Source organism: Orycteropus afer, unplaced genomic scaffold (assembly GCF_000298275.1).
Source record: "Orycteropus afer afer isolate SDZICR_OR568_19922 unplaced genomic scaffold, OryAfe1.0 scaffold00042, whole genome shotgun sequence".
NCBI lineage: Eukaryota > Metazoa > Chordata > Mammalia > Tubulidentata > Orycteropodidae > Orycteropus > Orycteropus afer.
This window is the reverse complement of record NW_006921629.1, coordinates 8274307-8293006: the sequence shown is the minus strand read 5'-3', so window position 1 is coordinate 8293006 and position 18700 is coordinate 8274307. Positions and strand designations below refer to the sequence as shown.

The following is an 18700-nucleotide window of genomic DNA, read 5'->3' as shown; positions in this document are numbered from 1 at the left end:
AAAAAAAAAAAAAATTCTGAAAGCTTCTAGAGAGAAAGAGCATGTCACCAACAAAGGAACAAGCACAGACTAACTTCACATTTCTCAATAGCAGCAATGATAGCAATTAAGACACCAGAGTCATGATTTTTAAAGTAACAAAGAAGAATATAGAATTTTTTATTTAGCCTAATTGTCATTCAAATGCAAGGGCATAAAAAATATTCTAAGAAAGAAAAAGGATCATATTAAATAAAATACACTTTTGGAGAAAGAACACAAGAAAATAAATCCAGAAAGTGCTGAAAGAAAAATGAGAAGGCTGACCACAAACCTTCATAAAATTGTTCATATCTTAAGAACAAAACACAGATGAAAGGAGTGGTGGGGTGAAAGAGAACGTACTTAAAAGGAGCCATCACTAAAATTCAAGAAATGTCAACGTTAACAGAGGTGTGGGCAGAGACCAAGGGATGACAGCGTGCTCAAATTCTAATCTTTTTAGGAGGAAAATAAACATAATTAAGAAGGCACTAACTGGTTAAAAACAAAAACTTCCCACCAAGAAAACACTAAGATAGATAAAAGGTTTCCCTCCCAAGTTTTATCAAACATTTAAAGGGAAAAACAATTTCAAATTGTGCCTAAGGCAACTTGACTGCTACAAACCCACCAGACACTCCTCATAAGGAAGGTTGGGCAATCTACTCCCATAGTGATACTGCCTCAGAAACCCAAGGAGGTGCACTATGAGTCGGGTCCGACTCAACGGCAAACAACAACAACATGTATTACACACCTAGTTTTGCTTTTCGTCTTTTCTCATAAAAGCAAAAATCAGATTTCTTTCAGTTAGTGAAAACAAGTACTAACGTAGGTCTTTCATAAAAGTGAAGTGGCATAAAGTGAACTTTTTAAAGTGGGGAATACCAGTACTTGACTTTCTGGAACTCAATTCTTTTCTCTGTATGATCAAGTTGAACTTCATGGTCACTCTAAAATCCTACTGAGCTCTAAAATTCAGACTCAAAGCACTGTAATATTTATGTTATTTAAAGAATCACTTATTTTTATATTTATGTGTGTAGTAAATAATTTTAAGGTTACTGAGTTATATGTTATATTCCACTAGGAAACTCAGATAAACCAAACCAAACCCAACCCAACCCACTGCCATCAAGTGGTTTCCTACTCACAGCAACCCTACAGGACAGAGTAGAACTGCCCCATAAGGTGTCCAAGCCTGTCAATATTTATGAAAGCAAATGGCTTCATCTTTTTCCTGTGGAGCACCCGGTGGGTTTGAACTGCCAACCTTTTGGTTAGCAGCCAAATGTCTGAGTCTATGAAACTCAAGAGAGTATCTTAAAATAACAGAATATATAAATCTGGGCCAAATCCCCAGGGAGGCAGTATAACACAGTGGCTAAAAGCTTCGGCTCTGGAACTTCACTGCCCGGGTATATACACAACTCCATCACTTTCTGTGTGATGTAAGCAAGTCACATAAATTCTTTTCGCCTTCATTTCCTCAACTGGGAAATGGGTTATAAGATTATCTTTTGCATAGGATGGTTAGAAGAATTAAAGATTTCTAGAAAAAAGTAATTAATATAACATCTGACATACAGGACATACTCAACAAATTTATGCTACTTACACTGGATTCTGGTTAGACAAGGGAGAAATAGGTACCAATAGTTTTAAGAAAAAAACAGAGAAAACAAAAATTGAGGGGAAAAAAAGCTTGCCAATATATTTTATTATGTTCTGCAGTAGCAAAATCTGAGCTACTGAAGTAGAAAGATTAATAAAACTTCAAGCTTGCTTCTGTAACTAGTTGTTTGACCACGGGGTAACTTACCCTTTTATACGTTTCCTATTTTTTAAGCAGGATCCTGAACAGGTGAGAATTTAAAAAAATAATGTATATATGTAAAAAAAGTACTTGGAAATACAATAAGCACCAGCAGTAGTTAACCTTGTGTGTCAACTTGGCTGGGCCGTGGTTTCGAGTGGCTGGGCAGACGGATGTAGCTATTCCCCATGATGAGAGTGGTAATTTAACTCCATGGTGGAAGCTGCTGTGGGCAGCTTATCAGCTGCCTTTGGGATGTAGCCTGTTGTCAGAATGAAAGCAGAAGCTTTGAGAAAGGTCTCTAGCTTTTGGCATACCTGGATCCTGCATTTGGCCAAGTCTTTATTTCAGTGTCTTGCCATGCTGCCTTATGATCGTGGGGTTTTTCTTGAACTAATGGCCTGCTGTGCTGTCTGCTAATCTTGGGACTGTGTCATTTCACTTGTCAATCTAAGGTTTTTGTCAATCTCAGCAGCCAACAGCTGTGTGAGTCAGAAAAAGCCTCCAGCGCTAGTGGGCCTGAAACAGGAAGCAAAGCTGAAGCCCAAGGTCAAGGGGTTTTCATCCAGTCCCTAGAGTTGGCACTTTGAACTTGGACCTCTAGCCTCCTAAACTGTAAGAGAAATAAAACCCTGTTTGTTAAAGCCATCCATCTGTGGTATTTCTGTTATAGCAGCATTAGAGAACCAAAACAGCACCATATAAACACAAGGTGCTTAGTTAAGTCTATTAAAAATCTACCTGGTAATATCTATTCTTATTAAATCATTTCAAATAATTATAAAAAGTTAAAATGACTTTGTCAAGACTTTTTTTTTTTTTTCTACTGAAACATTCTTGGACCTACATAGCATAGTTGACAGTGAAAATTGAAGGCTAAACAATTTACCATAAGTTTTTTTTTTTAATCTAGTAAGCTCCCTGTTTTGTTGTCGTCAAGTGCCATTGAGTCGTCTCCAACTCATAGTGACCCTACGCACAGAACAAAACACTGCCTGGTCCCAGTGCCAGTCTTACTATCCTTGCTATACCTGAGCCCATCGTTGCAGCCACTGCGTCAATCCGTCTCATTAAGGGCCTTCCTCTTCTTCACTGACCCACCACTTTACCAAGTATGACATCCTTCTCCAGGGAATGGTATTCCTGACAATATGACCAAAGTAGGTGAGACGAAGTCTGGGCATTCTTGCTTCTAGGGAGCATTCTGGCTGCACTTCTTCCAGGACAGATGTGTTAGTTTTTTTAACAATCCATGGTACTCTCAGCATTCTTCTCCAGCACCACAACTCAAAAGCATCACCTCTTCTTTGGTCTTCCTTATTCATTGTCCAGCTCCTACTCATTGTAAGCTCACTAGCTGGAATTATTAAGCCAAACAATCCATTGCCAAACTAATGAATGAGTCATCATCTAAAAGGCAGAAACTGTTTAATCTACAGCACAATTCTTCATTGTTTTTTCCATTAAAATTTATATATTTTACCTCCATAATTATCAAGAAACTTCCTTACACATTTTTAGAGAATGAGGATTAACATAAAATTATTTCTTTATACACACCTACTCTGCTCTTAGAGGCGCTCTCATAGTGCAGTGGGTAAAGCATTCAGCTGCTAACCAAAATGCGGTTCAAGCCCACTAGCTGCTCTGCAGGAGAAAGATGAGGCAGTTTGCTTGCCTGAAGACTGACAGCCTTGGAAACCCTATGAGGCAGTTCTACTTTGTCCTATAGGGCAGCTGAGTCAGAATCTACTCAATGGCAACGGGGTTTTACTCTGCTTTAGTTTTAGCACCAAGATATAAAAACCAACACTTGGAATTACCTTACCTGTTTCATCGCTTGCTTCTTAGCAGCTTCCCTCTGAAGGCTTTCACTCACAGAGGTCTGTAAAACAGAAAAAACAGTCATTGCTTCAGCCCATTTAAAAATCTCTTCTTCAGTATTCAAGTTGGCAACCGGATCTTTAGTGACAGATAAAAGTATTTAGTATTAGGAATTATATTAACATTTTCAAGGTCTTTCCTTTACACTTCAGGAAACCAATTTTCACTGTAAATTATCAGAGCTGTCTAAGTTGTAAGAGAAAATATAATAGTACAGGAAAGGATGATACATGGGTTTTTAGCTTGAACTTTACCACTAAGTCATTCAATTTCTCTGGATTTCAATTTCTTTTGTGTACAAATGTGAAACAGGGTGAACTGGACTAGACTGTATTTCAGGTCCTTTCCAACACTAAAATGGTATGACTCTCAGCAACAAAAAAACACATTGTTTTCATATTCATCATTGAATATAGTATACCAAATTTAATAGTGTATGCTTACAGGCTGTTGTTGTTCTTGGGTGCCATCATCTTGATTCCGATTCATAATGACCCCACGTGACAGGAAGAAATTCCCCATAGAGTTTTCCTGGCTGTAAAAGTTATGGAAGCAGACTGCCAGGTCTTTTTCCCTAGGAGCCACTGGGTGGGTTTGAACTGCCAACCTTTCACTTAGCAGTTGCGCATTTAACTGTTGCACCACCACGGCTCTTTCTTTACAGCTTAGGGGCAGCCAAAATGATCTGTGGCTATAATCATTCAACATATTAATGCTGAAAGCCTACCACATGAGGCATTTGCTAGGTCCTTAAGATAGTGAAAAAACAGTCTTTATCCTTGAGAGATAAAATGTTCAAGGGAAGACAATAACGAAATAAATAATTACAATATAAATGTGATAAGCAATGTAAAAAAGGGATAAACAAAGAACTGTGGGAACACAAAGAAGGCAACTAAATGTGGGAGTAATCAAGAAAGCCTTCCCAAAAGATACAGTAGCTCTGAGTTTAAATAATAATAATTAATTTAAAAGGATATTTAGAAGTACTAGTAACCATAAGGACTAAAGTTTTATAGCTAAGGAAAAAGTACAATAGGTTAAAAAAAGTTTCCTTAAAGGTATAAAGCTTTGTAAACATATAAAAACCACTGAATTGTACAGTTTAAAAGGGTGAACTTTATGTCATGTTAACTGTATCTCCAAAAAAAAAAAAAAGACTACTGATGAATTTCTTTTTAATTAAAAGTATAATCCTCTACTCTGATACTACAAAGTTCTCTAGTCTACTGACATTTTTTTCCAGTTGTATACCACCAATCAGTGTGGTTCCTTTATTTTTCATAGCAGTAAACAGAACAAAAATACACAAGTCTAATTCTAGCTCCCTACAAACTATATCTCAGTTGTTAAGTCTTCTTCCAATCTTGATGCCATGTTCTTCATATAGTCCAGCTTCTCAGATTATTTACTCAGCATACAGATTGAGTAAGTATGGTAAAAGGATACAACCCTGAAATACAACTTTCCTGTTTTTAAACCATGCAGCATCCCCCTCGATCTGTTCAAACTGCCTCTTGGTCTAGGTACAGGTTTCCTCACACAATTAAAGAGTTTTAGAATTCCCATTCTTCACAATGTTATCCGTAATTTGTTACAATCCACACAGTTGAATGCCTCTGTATAGTCAATAAAACACAGGTAAACATCTTTCTGTATTCTTCAATTTCAGTCAAGATCCTTCTGACAGCAGCAATTCATACCTCGTTATGTTAATGGGGAGGAACAACTCACAAAAGGAGGGTGAGAACAGTTACGCAACTTGAAAAAGGTACTCAATGTCACTAAATGGTACATGTAGAACTTGCACTGGTGTTATGTTTTCCTGCATATAGTCTCAACAACAAAATAAAATTATATTTTAAAAAATTAAATGCTTAAAATAACTCTCAAATCCTGAACTTAATTTCTTAAATTACTGTCCCAAGGGCTGTTCACTTTGGCAATGCAAATCTGTCCCATATGGTCATTCAGAAACTTAAGCTTGTTTCAGCTTGTTACCCTGCCATTTCCTTAGGGTATTAAATAAGAATTTTAAGCTATTGAGGTAGAAGTACACGTAATACTTTTGCCCATATTTGACTGACAAAATTAGTCACATGGTCTGAAGTATGATAAATTTGGAAATGTAATCTCTAACTGGGCAGCTGTGTGCCCAGCTTTAAACTGTTACTATGGAAGGAAATACATTTTGGTAGATTTTTAGTATAGGGACCACAGATTCTCACCGAAGGAACCACAAACAGATTTCCAATGTCTAAAATCAACAACGGGTCAATGCCAAAAAACATGTAAGGAATTTAAAAATCATTAAAATGAGAGAGAGAGAAGAAACACAGTACAAAATGGAGCAATGGATATGAATACAAAATTTATAGAAAGGTAATAAGGAATGTCTATCAGTATATGAAGAAATACTCAACTTTATTAATAACAATCAGAGAAGCACAAATTAAAATAACTAAGAATGGAAAAAAAATTATAGAAGGTAGAGAAAACAGTGACCACCAATGGAAATATAAACTGGTACAGCCATTCTAGAACACAATCTGCCCGTACTTAGTGAAGTAATGTATATACTCCATGATCCCGAAATTCTACTTCTGGATATGTATCTCCAAAGAAACTCTCACACAGGCTTATATTAGGACATATCTGAGGATTGTTTTTTACAGCACTAATTGTGGTAGCAGGGAACCAAAAGTAATTGGTCTAGAATGAGATAGGTAAAATACAGTGATACAGTACAGTGTACTGTATACAGTGTACTGAGTAGACATACATATTGCAATGTAACATTGAGTAAAAAAAACAAGGTCTGTAATACAATGATGTTTACATATGTAAAAATAAATACATGCACTCAAAACACAATATAATTTTAAGGGATATCTACATATTCAAGCACATATATTAAACATACCAGAGTATATTAAAGAGGAATGAGAGAAGATCAGGGATGAAGAAAATAAATAAATAAAATGAGAAGAATCTTGCACCACCTGATGACCAGAGTTTGACTAACAACTCTCTGTATTGTTACAGAAAGTTTACTACATATATAACCATTCTTGCCATTGTCAAAGAGATGGTACAGTTTCAAAAAATAGATATACATTACATGAATAAAATTGATGAAGAATACAGCTCTGAAATAAAGATCTTACCTGTTTTGTGTGAAAATTTCTCTGATGAAACCACACAGGTGAATGTAAAAAGAATGGTAATTCTGGGCTGCTTGTAAGAAAATAGTATCATTCGATATAAATTGAAGTATACAGATGAAAGGGAAAATAACCTCTTAGAACATGGTTCTTAACAACCCATGTTATATCAGCCAAAAACAGTGGTGATGGTTGTGTGCTATCAAGTCAATTCTGACTCACAGTGACCCTATAATAGAACCGCCCTAAAGGGTTTCCCAGGGCAAAATCTTTATGGGAGCAGATTGCCAGTTTTTTTTCTCCCTTAAGTCACTAGTGAGTTCACACTACAAACCTTTCAGTAAGCAGCGTTACCCAGTGGGACAACAGGGCTCCTTAAAAATAGTAAAAGTTTTTGAAAACAAATATTTTATCAACTTTAATGAAAACATATGTACTAGAATAAACACGACACCTCTTCACTTTAAATTACTGCTTAATTCATCAATGAAAGGAAAATTCTGTAAGTTTATTTCACTTAGAAACACAGACTTATTCCAAAGAAACATCACTGACCATGCTGGTAACAACTAGCAAGAGACAAAGGTCTTGATAATTATTCGTACACATGCCAATTTTAATGAAATATACTTGCTAATATATATATCCCCTCCCCACCCCCCAAGACAAGCAATAGTTTGGCACAAGCATAATCACAAAGACCAAGTCAGGTGTACAGCATCCCCAGTACAGACTTTATTAGAGTTCAGTTAAAAATACACAATGTCTTGACACTGAAGATGTAGTTCCTGCAGATAAAGTCCAAAGCAGGAAATGAATCTCCTCCCAAATGCTGCTTCTTATCTTTAAAGTAACCTCAAATTATTACTAAACTAATAAAGTAATTTTGTTTCAGAAAGTGATGTGATCTATTTTATTTTCAGCTTTTGATAAATCCATGAGCAAGATGAAGGATTATTGCTTTTTGTCTGACTACACTACAGAAACACAACATGAAAATAAAGAAAAAACTTTTAAAAATAATTTTTATGGTAAAGGTGGAACAGGCAGTACCAAAGCCTGTTAATATGTGAAGAGATATTGGTGGTTTTGGACAAGTGCTAATTTTGTTATCTAACTTAGCAAATTTGAAAGTAAAGCTTTTATTATCTTCTAATTACAAACTATCAGTTAAAAAGGATGAGTGAAAGGGTGCAATGAAATTGTATACAGATTAAATAACTTAAATAATATAATCATGGATTACAGAATTATTTATGTAATTTTTCTAATATGTAGTTCTTAGCTAATGACCACAACCCAAACTGGAGATCAAGATGTTATAAAAAGGTCACAAAAAAGGCAATGGAATATGACTTTCAAACACAAAGTGAGATGGAGACAGCAGAGGAAGTTTTCAGATGACTAATGATCAATAAAGAAAGTATTATCACATTATAGCAGCATAGCTATCATTTACTGAAATTTCTACTACATGCTAGGCATTTAAGATATACTACCTCTAAACCTTATAATAAACTTTTAGTAGCTAATATTACAGAACAAATTACTTATTTATTTTATTTTAATGTGGCAACTGAGGCTAAGAGAGATGAAGCAATTTGCTCAAGATCTTAAAGCTAAGGAAAGCAATGTAAAGTTTCCGGTTCAGAGACGACAAGTTAATACATGCTGCAGCCATCTCGCTCACTAATCAAAACTCTTGGAACATAATCATACTAGAAAACAAGATGGTGTAACCTCAGAAACTTTGAGAAATTCCCCAAAAAACAGAAGGCTAGAAATCAAACTGCAGACAGAAGTGGACTGGTAGAAAAGGTGGAAATTGGGTCCAAGAGTGCTACATGTCCTGAGGTAAAGGATATAAAGACAAGAAAACTCAGAGGAAATTAATTGGTGATTTGACATTAGAAGCAGCAATGCACGTGCCTTCTTTGGGAAAGGCAAGTAACAGATTTTGGCCTTTTAATGTTACTGTGATTACATGAGATAATTCATGTATCACACTTAGAGCAGTGCCTAGCATATAAGCAAGTACTCAAAAAATATATTAGCTTTTCTCGATCTTTGTCCTATCTTATACTAAAACATATTATAATGTTTTATAACAGTGAGGAGAGACAGCACAAGAGAAGCAACTCATCTTACACATACAAGAGGTCCTCAATAAAAGTAATGGCTTCTTTCTCATCAGAAACTACGGAGATCAGAAAGCAGTGGTAAGACAAACTCAAAGTTATGAAAGAAAAAGACTGCTAATCAATCTGTATCTAGCAAAACTGCCCTTCAAAACTGAAAGTGAAATTAAAACAATCAACAAAAATTGAGATAATTTGTTGCTAGTCTTACAAGAAATACTAACTCAAACCAAACCCACTGCCATTAACTTGATATCAACTCATACAGACCCTGTAAGGACAGAGCAGAACAGCCTCATGGGATTTCCAAGGCTACAAATCTCTTTACAGAAGCAGACTGCTTCATTTTTCTCCTGCAGAATGACTGGTAGGTTTGAACCACTGACCTTCTGGACAGCAGCCAAATGCCTTACCACTGCAATACCAGGAAAAATAAAAGAAAAAAACAAACTCACTGCTGTCCAGTTGCATCTGACTTATAGTGACCCCTCCTTAGGTTTCTGAGGCAGTATCACGAAGGGCATAGATTGCCCAATCTTACTTCTAAGGAGTGGTGGCTGGTGGGTTTGAACCACCAGCCTTCTAGTTAGCAGTCCAATGCTCAAACCAAACCAAACTCACTGCCATCGAGTTGATTCTGATTCCTAACAACCCTCACTAGGTTTGTAAGGCTCTAAGTCTTTACAGAAGACCAAGGCTCCTTAAGAAATACTAAAGTGAATCCTTTAACCTGAAATGAGAACACTACATAATAACTCAAATCCACCTAAAGAAATAAAGTACACTGGTAAGAGTAATTAATTACATATGTAAATATAAAAGACAGTATACAGCTGATGCTTGAACAACATGGGTTTGAATTTCACAGATCCATTTATACATGGATTTTTTTTTCAATAAATTTTTTGGAGATTTGAGACAATCTGAAAAAACTCAGACAATACACATAGCTTATAAATATCAAAAAATTATGAAGAAGTTAGGTAATAAATGCATAAAATATATGTAGAAACTAGTCTATTTTATCATTTACTACCATAACATAAACACACACCTATTATAAAAAGTTTATCTACTTAAACAAAACACTTATAAACCATACATGGCACCATTCATAGTTGAAATGTGAACAAATGTAAAGATGAAATATTAAATCATAACTGCATAAAATTAATGTAGGACATATTATACTACTGTAATAATTTCATAGCCACATGCTCTGGTGGCACAGTGCCTAAGGCATTTGACAGCTAACCAGAAGGCTGGCAGTTCAAACCCACCAGCCACTCCTCGGAAAGAAAACTAGGCGATCTACTTCCGTAGAGATACCACCATGGAAACCCAAGGAGGGGTTGCTATAAGTTGAATCGACTTGATGGCAGTGAGTCTGGTTTTTTGGTTTTCCGTTAGCTACCGTGGCGAGTTCAAATATGAGTATCTGTCTAAAACATTGTGGATGCTAATCATCTCTATATGAGCAGTTCACCTCTCTAATAAACTGTGTATCACAGTAAAATGTGGTATCTTGTGGTTCCTGTTTATTTTTCATCATGTGTACTGCAATACCATAAAATCAGAACAATGGAACCCATACCAAGTGTCATTAAAAAGTGCTCAGAAGAAGCACAAGAAAACCCATGACATTATGAGAAACAGCTGAGATGCTTGATATGTACTACAGATTGAGGCACATGCAAACAATTAGTCCAAGGGACTGGTAGACAATGCGATCCTCAGCCTGTATGACCACGGGACCAGAAGAACTAGATGGTGCCTAGCTACCACTGTCAACCACTCGGAAAGGGCTTAGAGCAGGAAATCCTGGAAAGAGCAGAAGAACAATGTAGAACAAAACTCAAAATCATTTAAAAAAAAAAAAAAAAGACCAAGTTTACTGGTCTGATGAGCCTCAAGTGAGACCCTTCAGGTCTGGAACTGAACTCACTCCTGTGGCTTCCAGCCAAACAATAGACAGGCATATAGGATAAACATATACATCAGGTAGATACATTCCTCAGAGAGACCAACCATGGGAGAATAGAAGGGCAGTGTTTGCATAGGGAGATAGATCAGGGGGGCAGGAATGAATAGGAAGGAAGGATACAAGGAAAAGGTAACTACAGGGAGGAAGTAGGAAGAGAGCTGTTACACTCTGGGGAACTGCAGTCAATGTCATGAAACAAAATGTGTATGAATGGCTGTATGGAAAAGTAATCTACTCTGTAAACTTTCACCCAAATCACAACAAACATTTTTTAAAAAATTATTTAACACAAAAGAAAGCAGTAACAGAAACAGATAAACAAAAAACATATAGAAAAAAAGACAGACATGCAGGGAAAAATCGCAAAATGTTAAGTGTAAATCCTCTCCTGTCAGCAATCATATTAATTTTAAACTGAAGAAATACTCCAATCAAAAGGCAGAGATTACCTAGATGTCCAACAACTGAGGAATGGATAACCAAACTTTGGTACATTCACACAATGGAATACTATGCAACGCTAAAGAATAATGTAGAATCTGCAAAACACCGCATAACGTGGATGAACTTGGAGGACATTATGCTGAGCGAAATAAGTCAGTCACAAAAGGACAAATATTGTATTAGTCCGTTATTGTAAAAGTTAAGGAAATGTTTATATATTGGAGGACATTTTCTTTGTTGGTTACCAGGGGTGGGAGGGAAGGGGAGGGAATGCTGTTAGATAGATAGAGATAAATATTGATTTGGGTGAAGAGAAGGGCAATGTACCAAATGTGAGTGACCAATATGGCAGCATTGAGGATGAGAAAGACAGAGAGAGTTACATGGGCAGTACAAACAACAAATATGAACCCCTTTGTAAATACAATACAGTTGTCAATGAAAGCAAACATGGGTATAGGGACGGATAGATGGGTGAACAAGCTAAACAATTATGTATGTCTAAATGGAGAGTGTATCCAAGATCATATACAGGGTTGGCAGACAATGGGCCTCTCGAAGAGTATGAAGGGATGGACACTGGGAGGAGGTAACTATGGGGAGGAAGTGGGAAGGGAGCTGCTGCATTGTAAATTTTGGTCAATGATATGAGACAAAGTATATGTGAACTGCTGTATGAAAAGTGAATTTACTCTGTAAATCTTCACCCAAATCCTAAAAAAAAAAAAAAAACAAAAGGCAGAGATTGACAAAGCATAATCAACCACATGCTGTCTATAAGGCGCTCTGGTGGCATACTGCCTAAGGCACATGACAGCTAACCAGAAGCCTGGAGGTTAAAACCCACCAGCCACTTCTCGGAAGGAAGGCATACTTTAGTTTCAGAGAGACATAGGTTGGAAGTAAAAGGATGAAAAAAGATGTATTATGCAGACAGTAACCAAAAGAGAGCTGGAATGATTATCTTAATATCAGACAAAAATTGTTATTAGAAACAAGTAACATGTTATAATGACAAAAGGTTCAATCCAACAGAACACATGAAAATGACAAACATTTACGTATCTAGCAATGTTTAAAATATGTAACGCAAAAAGTGACAGAATTAAACTGCTAGCCAAAACGGTGGTGGTCCAGATTCACCCAAAGACACCTCAGAAGACAGGCCAGGTGATCTGTTTCCAAAAAGGTGACAGCCTTGAAAATTCTATGGATGAGGTCTACTCTGTACCCAAGATCACCAAGAGTCAGAATTGAGCTGATGGCAACCAACAACAAATATACTGTTGCTGTTCTTAGGTGCTGACGAAATGGCACAACAGAATGAAACACTGCTTGATCCTGCACCATCCTCACAACTGTTGCTACGCTTGAATCCATTCTGCAGCCACTATGTCAATCCATCTCACCGGAGATCTTCCTATTTTTCACTGACCCTCTACTTTACCCAGGATGGTGTATCATTCTCCAGGTTCTAGTCCCTCTTGATAACATGACCAAACTACAAGAGACAAAGTCTCACCACCCTTACACTTCTAAGGAGCATTCCAGCTGTACTTCTTCAGATACAGATTTGTTCGCTCTTCTGGAAGCCTCATATTCAATACTCTTCACCAATAATTTGAATGCATCAATAATTCTTCAGTCTTAAGAACATATAGCTACTCAAAAAGATGTTCAACAAATAGAATGAGTTTCTCCTTGTCTCTAAAATCATCTCTCTCATCTCTGCATTAACTACAAATTCCCACTTGATTTCTTCAATTATCCCTTCTCTCTTCTTTCTCTGTGGTAGTTAATTTTACTTGTCAACTTGGCTATTGGAACAAACCACAAAAGTGGTTTGGCCAAATACTACACTAGCTGCTGTCCCATAATGTAATGCAATTACCTTCCATAATGCAATCTCATCAATTAATCAGTTGAAAGGGGAGTTCCTTTACACTGTGTTCTGCTCCCTCCAGAGGCAAAATACAGATACTCTGGCAGAATACACGCTCGCTATCTCCGTTCTAGATTCATTCTGTTGCCTGACCTACAGATCTCAAGGACATACAGTCTCCACCCAGCCACCTAATCTATGGATGTTGACTTGCCAGCCTCCACAAAATCACAAGCCAATCATCTGATGTAAATCAATCCCTCCCCATATATGTATCACTGGTTCTGTTTCTCTAGAAAATCCTAAAATACTCTCCCTCCCGTCTAATTCCAACCTACAAACAAAAAGAAATTTTCTTTCCACCTTCCTCTCCCTCTTCCTCATTCCTTTCACCTACAAACATCTCGAAAAAGCATTGTACCCCCACTGTACCTACTTCCTGAAGTCCCCTACCAATCTATTGAGTTTATTATCTCAAAGATCACCAAATTGTCCATTTTTAATATTCATTATGATGGACTTTTTACAGGCTTCAAATTTTTTAGTAGTCTTCTTGAGATTGTTTTACCCCGACTTCCTGATTACTATTCCATTTTTCCTCTTTAATCACCACCCCGTAGCTCCCTTCAATACTCACTTCTCCTCTTCTAGTCTCTTAAATGTTGGTGTTTTCTTTCCAGAATTCCATCCATAGGGTTTCAAGGGTTTCCAAGGCTGTAATCTTTATGAAAGCAGACTGCCACCTTTTTCTTCTGCAGAGTGGCTGGTGGGTTTTAATCTTAGTAGTCAAGAGCTTAACCACTGAGTCACTAGGGCTCCTTAACCCTACTATTACTACTCAGAACAAAGTCCTTCAGCATGGCATAATTTATGTCTACCTACTTTTTATCCAGGCCTCTACATACTTTTTTCTATTTGCATCACCCAACATAACCCCTGCACCATGATCACAGAACACTATGTTAGTTTCCTTGCTCCTTCATACCCCTGTGCTTTTGCACATACTTCTTTGTTACAACAAATACTCCACAAATGAATGCTGAATGAATTAATGATGTGACTTTTTAACTGGACAGTATTCACACTTTAACTCATTATCTTCTCCTCCCACCTTAACTCCATTACTCAAAACTTAAATCTCCCATCTGTATTTACAGCCATCATTAATACACTACTATACATTCAATCGCCCAAATTATTCTAAACTCCTTACTCTTTTTCTGGGAGCTATGGTGACATAGTGCCTATAGCATCTGACTGCTAACCAGATGGCTGGTGGTTCAAACCCCATCAGCCACTCCTCAGAAGGAAAACTGGGCAATCTACTACTTCTGAACTCTTTTTCTCCAACTCTAATACCCTCATTTTAGTTCAGATTCCTTTACTTTCACCTTATTCCAATAGCCTCTTCTTTGGCTGATTACTCTGATATCACTATCTTCCTATTGTGATATACCCTCCAGTCCCTCCATCATCCCATGTAACCTACTTACCAACCAGTCAAACGTCTCAATTTCCCCAAAGCACATTTGTCCTTGTGGATCTCATGCCTTTGCATAGGCTCTTCAATGCTCCCTAATAAACCCTTTACTACTCTTTCACCTGACAAATTTTCTCATCTTCATTTCTCTCATAATGTCTTCATGTCTCAACTAAATATCACACAGACTAATAGATCACCACACTGTGTAACAGTGAGCCATCTGTGTCTTTCCAACTAGTCTTGGACTCTTAAAAGGGAGGAATAATACCCAATTCCTTTAAAAAAAAAAAAAAAAACAACTCCAGTATCTTGAACACCTGGAAAAACATCACTATATGTATACTGAGTAACTGATTATAAAATGTGACACCTCAGAATTAGTGACAGTGTAACATTTGTTAAGTAAGCAAAAGAGTCCAGAGTATCTGCCTGTACTTTGTTGTGTGTACTTTTTTGCTTGTGCATTTTATTTCACAACAAAAAATGATTTTTAAAAAGGAAATCTGCCCATGTGCCAAAATAAGCAAACTTGGCCAAAAACACAGATTCAAACAGAGATTCACAAAGAAACTTCACGCATCTAAAGCAAAAACAAACCATCCAATCAACCCACTGCCACTAAGTCAAGTCAATTCCAACTCACAGTGACCCTACAGGACAGAACAGAACTTTCCCATAGGGTTTCCAAGGCTATAAATCTTTATGGAAGCAGACTGCCTCATCTTTCTCCCGCAGAACAGCTAGTAGGCTCAAACTGCCAACCTTCAGGTGTGCAGCCAAATGCCTTAACCCTGCATCAACAGAGCTCCTATACTACACTTCCCTTCCTAGAAAAGAACAAGAATTCCTACCTCATTCCACCTTCATCACTGGTTGTTCTCTTAGCTACTTCTGTAATGTTCTTATCCTATTGCAATTTAAAATAAGGGGAACAAAATTCTCTTGCTCAATCACAACACTGTTCTATTATTTTGTATCGTCCTTTTCTGTCCTCTTGTTTTTTTCATGTTTCATGTATGTATAGCAGATTGAGGGATGAATTTTAGCAAAACTGAACAATTACTCTAATCGCTCAATGCTTGGATTGCTATTAAATATACTCAGTACCATCAATTTGCTAAGAATTCAATTTAATAGCATATGAGTTAAAAAATTCTTGCCAACATTAAAAGAAACTAAATTTCCTTTGCAGTGTCTATATAAAATTGTCATTTTATTTGAAATATAACCAGACTAAATCCAGAGAAATTAACTGATTCTTACAGATGCAAAGCCACAACCGAAACATTTTATTGATTCAGATGTATCAAAATGTTCAGATAGATTAAAATTTTTACTTTTCTTACCAATGCCAATCCAAACTGGCTTCTAACTAAAATAAGAATAGCTTTTTATTAGGTAAAACAGAACTAACAAGACTATTATACTTTTCAAGAAAATGTTTTTAAAAGATTTGGCTTAAAGTGAAGAAAGATTTAGAAACAGTGAAAGCAATGAAAATATATCATGTAATCCAGTAATTTACTAATATTTAACTTTAGAGATAAACAATCATGGTTATCTTTTTCAAAAGCACTCATTTCCCACCATTTCTCAAATTGGTATCACATAATTTTCAAAGAAAAAAATCTCAGAATGTTACCACCCTATAAAGTAAGTTTTCATTTATTTTCCACTTATATATGCACTAAAAGCTTTGTATAATCCCACATTCCATTTTGTATGGTGCTTATTTCATTCCATCATTTTTTATCTTATAATGCCTCATGTATGTTCTTTTGCAGCTGCCAAAGATCTAAAACTCTCAATGCTTTACTTACCCTAATTATTTTTTTATACTTTATTGTAGTTTTGATAAAAGTGTACATCGCAAAACAGGTTCCTATTCAACTTCTACACATATTGTTCAGTGGCACGGCTTACATTCTTCACAGTGTCAACATTCTCATTGTTTCATTTCCAATAACTTAATCTCCCTGACTCCCTAGTTTATACATATAATATATATAGACACACATATATATACCCACTATATGTAATTTTTGCTGTTGTTCAGAATATACACAAAACATAACCAATCCAACAATTTCTCCATGTGTTATTCAGTAACACTGAGTAGTCTTCAAGTTGTACAACCATTAGCACCTTCCTTTTCTGAGCTGTTCCTCCCCCATTAAAATAAACCACTCGTCTCTAAGTTTCCTATTTTTTAGCTGCCACTGCCAAAATGATCCCATATACCAATACCAAACCCTGTAGGACAGAGTAGAACTGCTCCACAGGGTTTCCAAGGCTGTAAATCTTTATAGAAACACAGTGTGTCCCACCTTTCTCCTACAGAGCAGCTGGTGAGTTTAAACCACCGACCTTCTGGTTACCAGGCAGAATGCTTTAACCACTGTACCACCAGAGCTCCTGGTCCATACAGATAGATTTTAAAAGAGCACAATGCTCAAGGAGACACTCTTTATTAGCCAAGCTAAACTATCACTGGTTTTAAAAAGACTTCAAGGGGTATTTTTGATTGAAGGTTTATCTCAGGGCAACAGTTTCAAGGGTTTATCCAGTCTCCATGGTTCCAAAACATCTGGATTTCCATCAGAATTTTAAATTCTGTTCTGCATTTTCTCCCTTTTGATCAAAGATGTCTGCTATATAATCTTTGCTCAAAACGTTCAGTAATGGTAGGTAGGCACCATTGAGTTCTTCTGTTCCCACGGCAAAGGAGGTACTGTTCATGAAGCCAATTAGCCACACATTCTATTTCCTCCTTCAATTCCTCACTCTTTCTTCCTCTGTTGCTCCAGTCAAATGGAGACTACTTACTGTGCCATGAATGATGGCTTGCAAGCTTTTAAGATTTCGGGCACTACACACTGAACTAGGAGGTAAAATAGATCAATTAACTGGGACGTCTCATGAAACCATGACCCTAAACCACCAAACCAAGGAACCAAATTCCATGAGGTATTTTATTCATTTTATTTTATTTCAGGTTTTTAAATAGTGGCAATATTCTCTTACTATGCATTCTACCACATGAAATGCGTGTTGTTAGCTGGTATCATACTAACTCCAACCCATGGCAACCTAAGTATGCAGAGCAGAACTGCTCCACACAGTTTTCAAGGCTGTGATTTTTTGGAAGCAGATCACCAGACCTGACTTCTCAGGTGTCTATGGGTGGGTCTGATCCACCAATCTTTTGGTTAGCAGTCAAGTGTTTAACGATGTGCAACATCTAGGGGCTATGAAATGTGTTATTTCATTTTACATTATAATAGGATTTAGAAGCTAAATATTCTACCACCAAAAAATCAAACTCACTACCATCAAGTCAGATCTGACTCATAGTGACTCCTCCTTGGGTTTGTTTCCAAGGCGGTATCACTACAGAAGTAGACTGCCCAATCTTCCTCCCGAGGAATGGCTGGTGACTTTGAACTACCAGCCTTCTGGTTAGCAGTCAAATACCTCAGGCACTACGCCACCAGACTGTGTATTTACCAAATTCACTGCCGTCGAGTCATATCCAACTGATAGCAACCGCTCCTTTGGTTTCCGAGGCAGTATCACTATGGAAGCAGATCGCCCAATCTTTCTTCTGAGGAGTGACCAGCAGATTAGTAAACCCTAAAATTTACCAAGTTTTTCCTTAAAAATATCTTCAATTATAAAATTATTACAGAAAACGTGGGAAATACAGACAAGTATAAAAAATAAAACAATCACCCTTAAGTCCAACACCCAAAGACAACTACAATTAATATTTCAAAATGTTTTCTTTAAGAACAATGAGATACCATCTTGCTCCAGCACTAGTATCAAAGTTCAACAAGACAGAAAATAACAAATGCTGGCGAGGTTGTGGAGAGATTGGGACT

General features: G+C 36.8%; 1 protein-coding gene across 1 annotated transcript in view; it reads right to left on the bottom strand.

Annotated features, from left to right (window-relative positions):
* NSRP1 (nuclear speckle splicing regulatory protein 1) overlaps window positions 1–18700 on the bottom strand; it is a 59149-nt gene that overhangs the window by 18836 nt on the left and 21613 nt on the right. The window contains exon 3 of the mRNA XM_007937413.2: window positions 3666–3722. Coding sequence (XP_007935604.1) covers window positions 3666–3722 — 57 coding nt within the window. The remainder of the gene's footprint in view (window positions 1–3665; window positions 3723–18700) is intronic.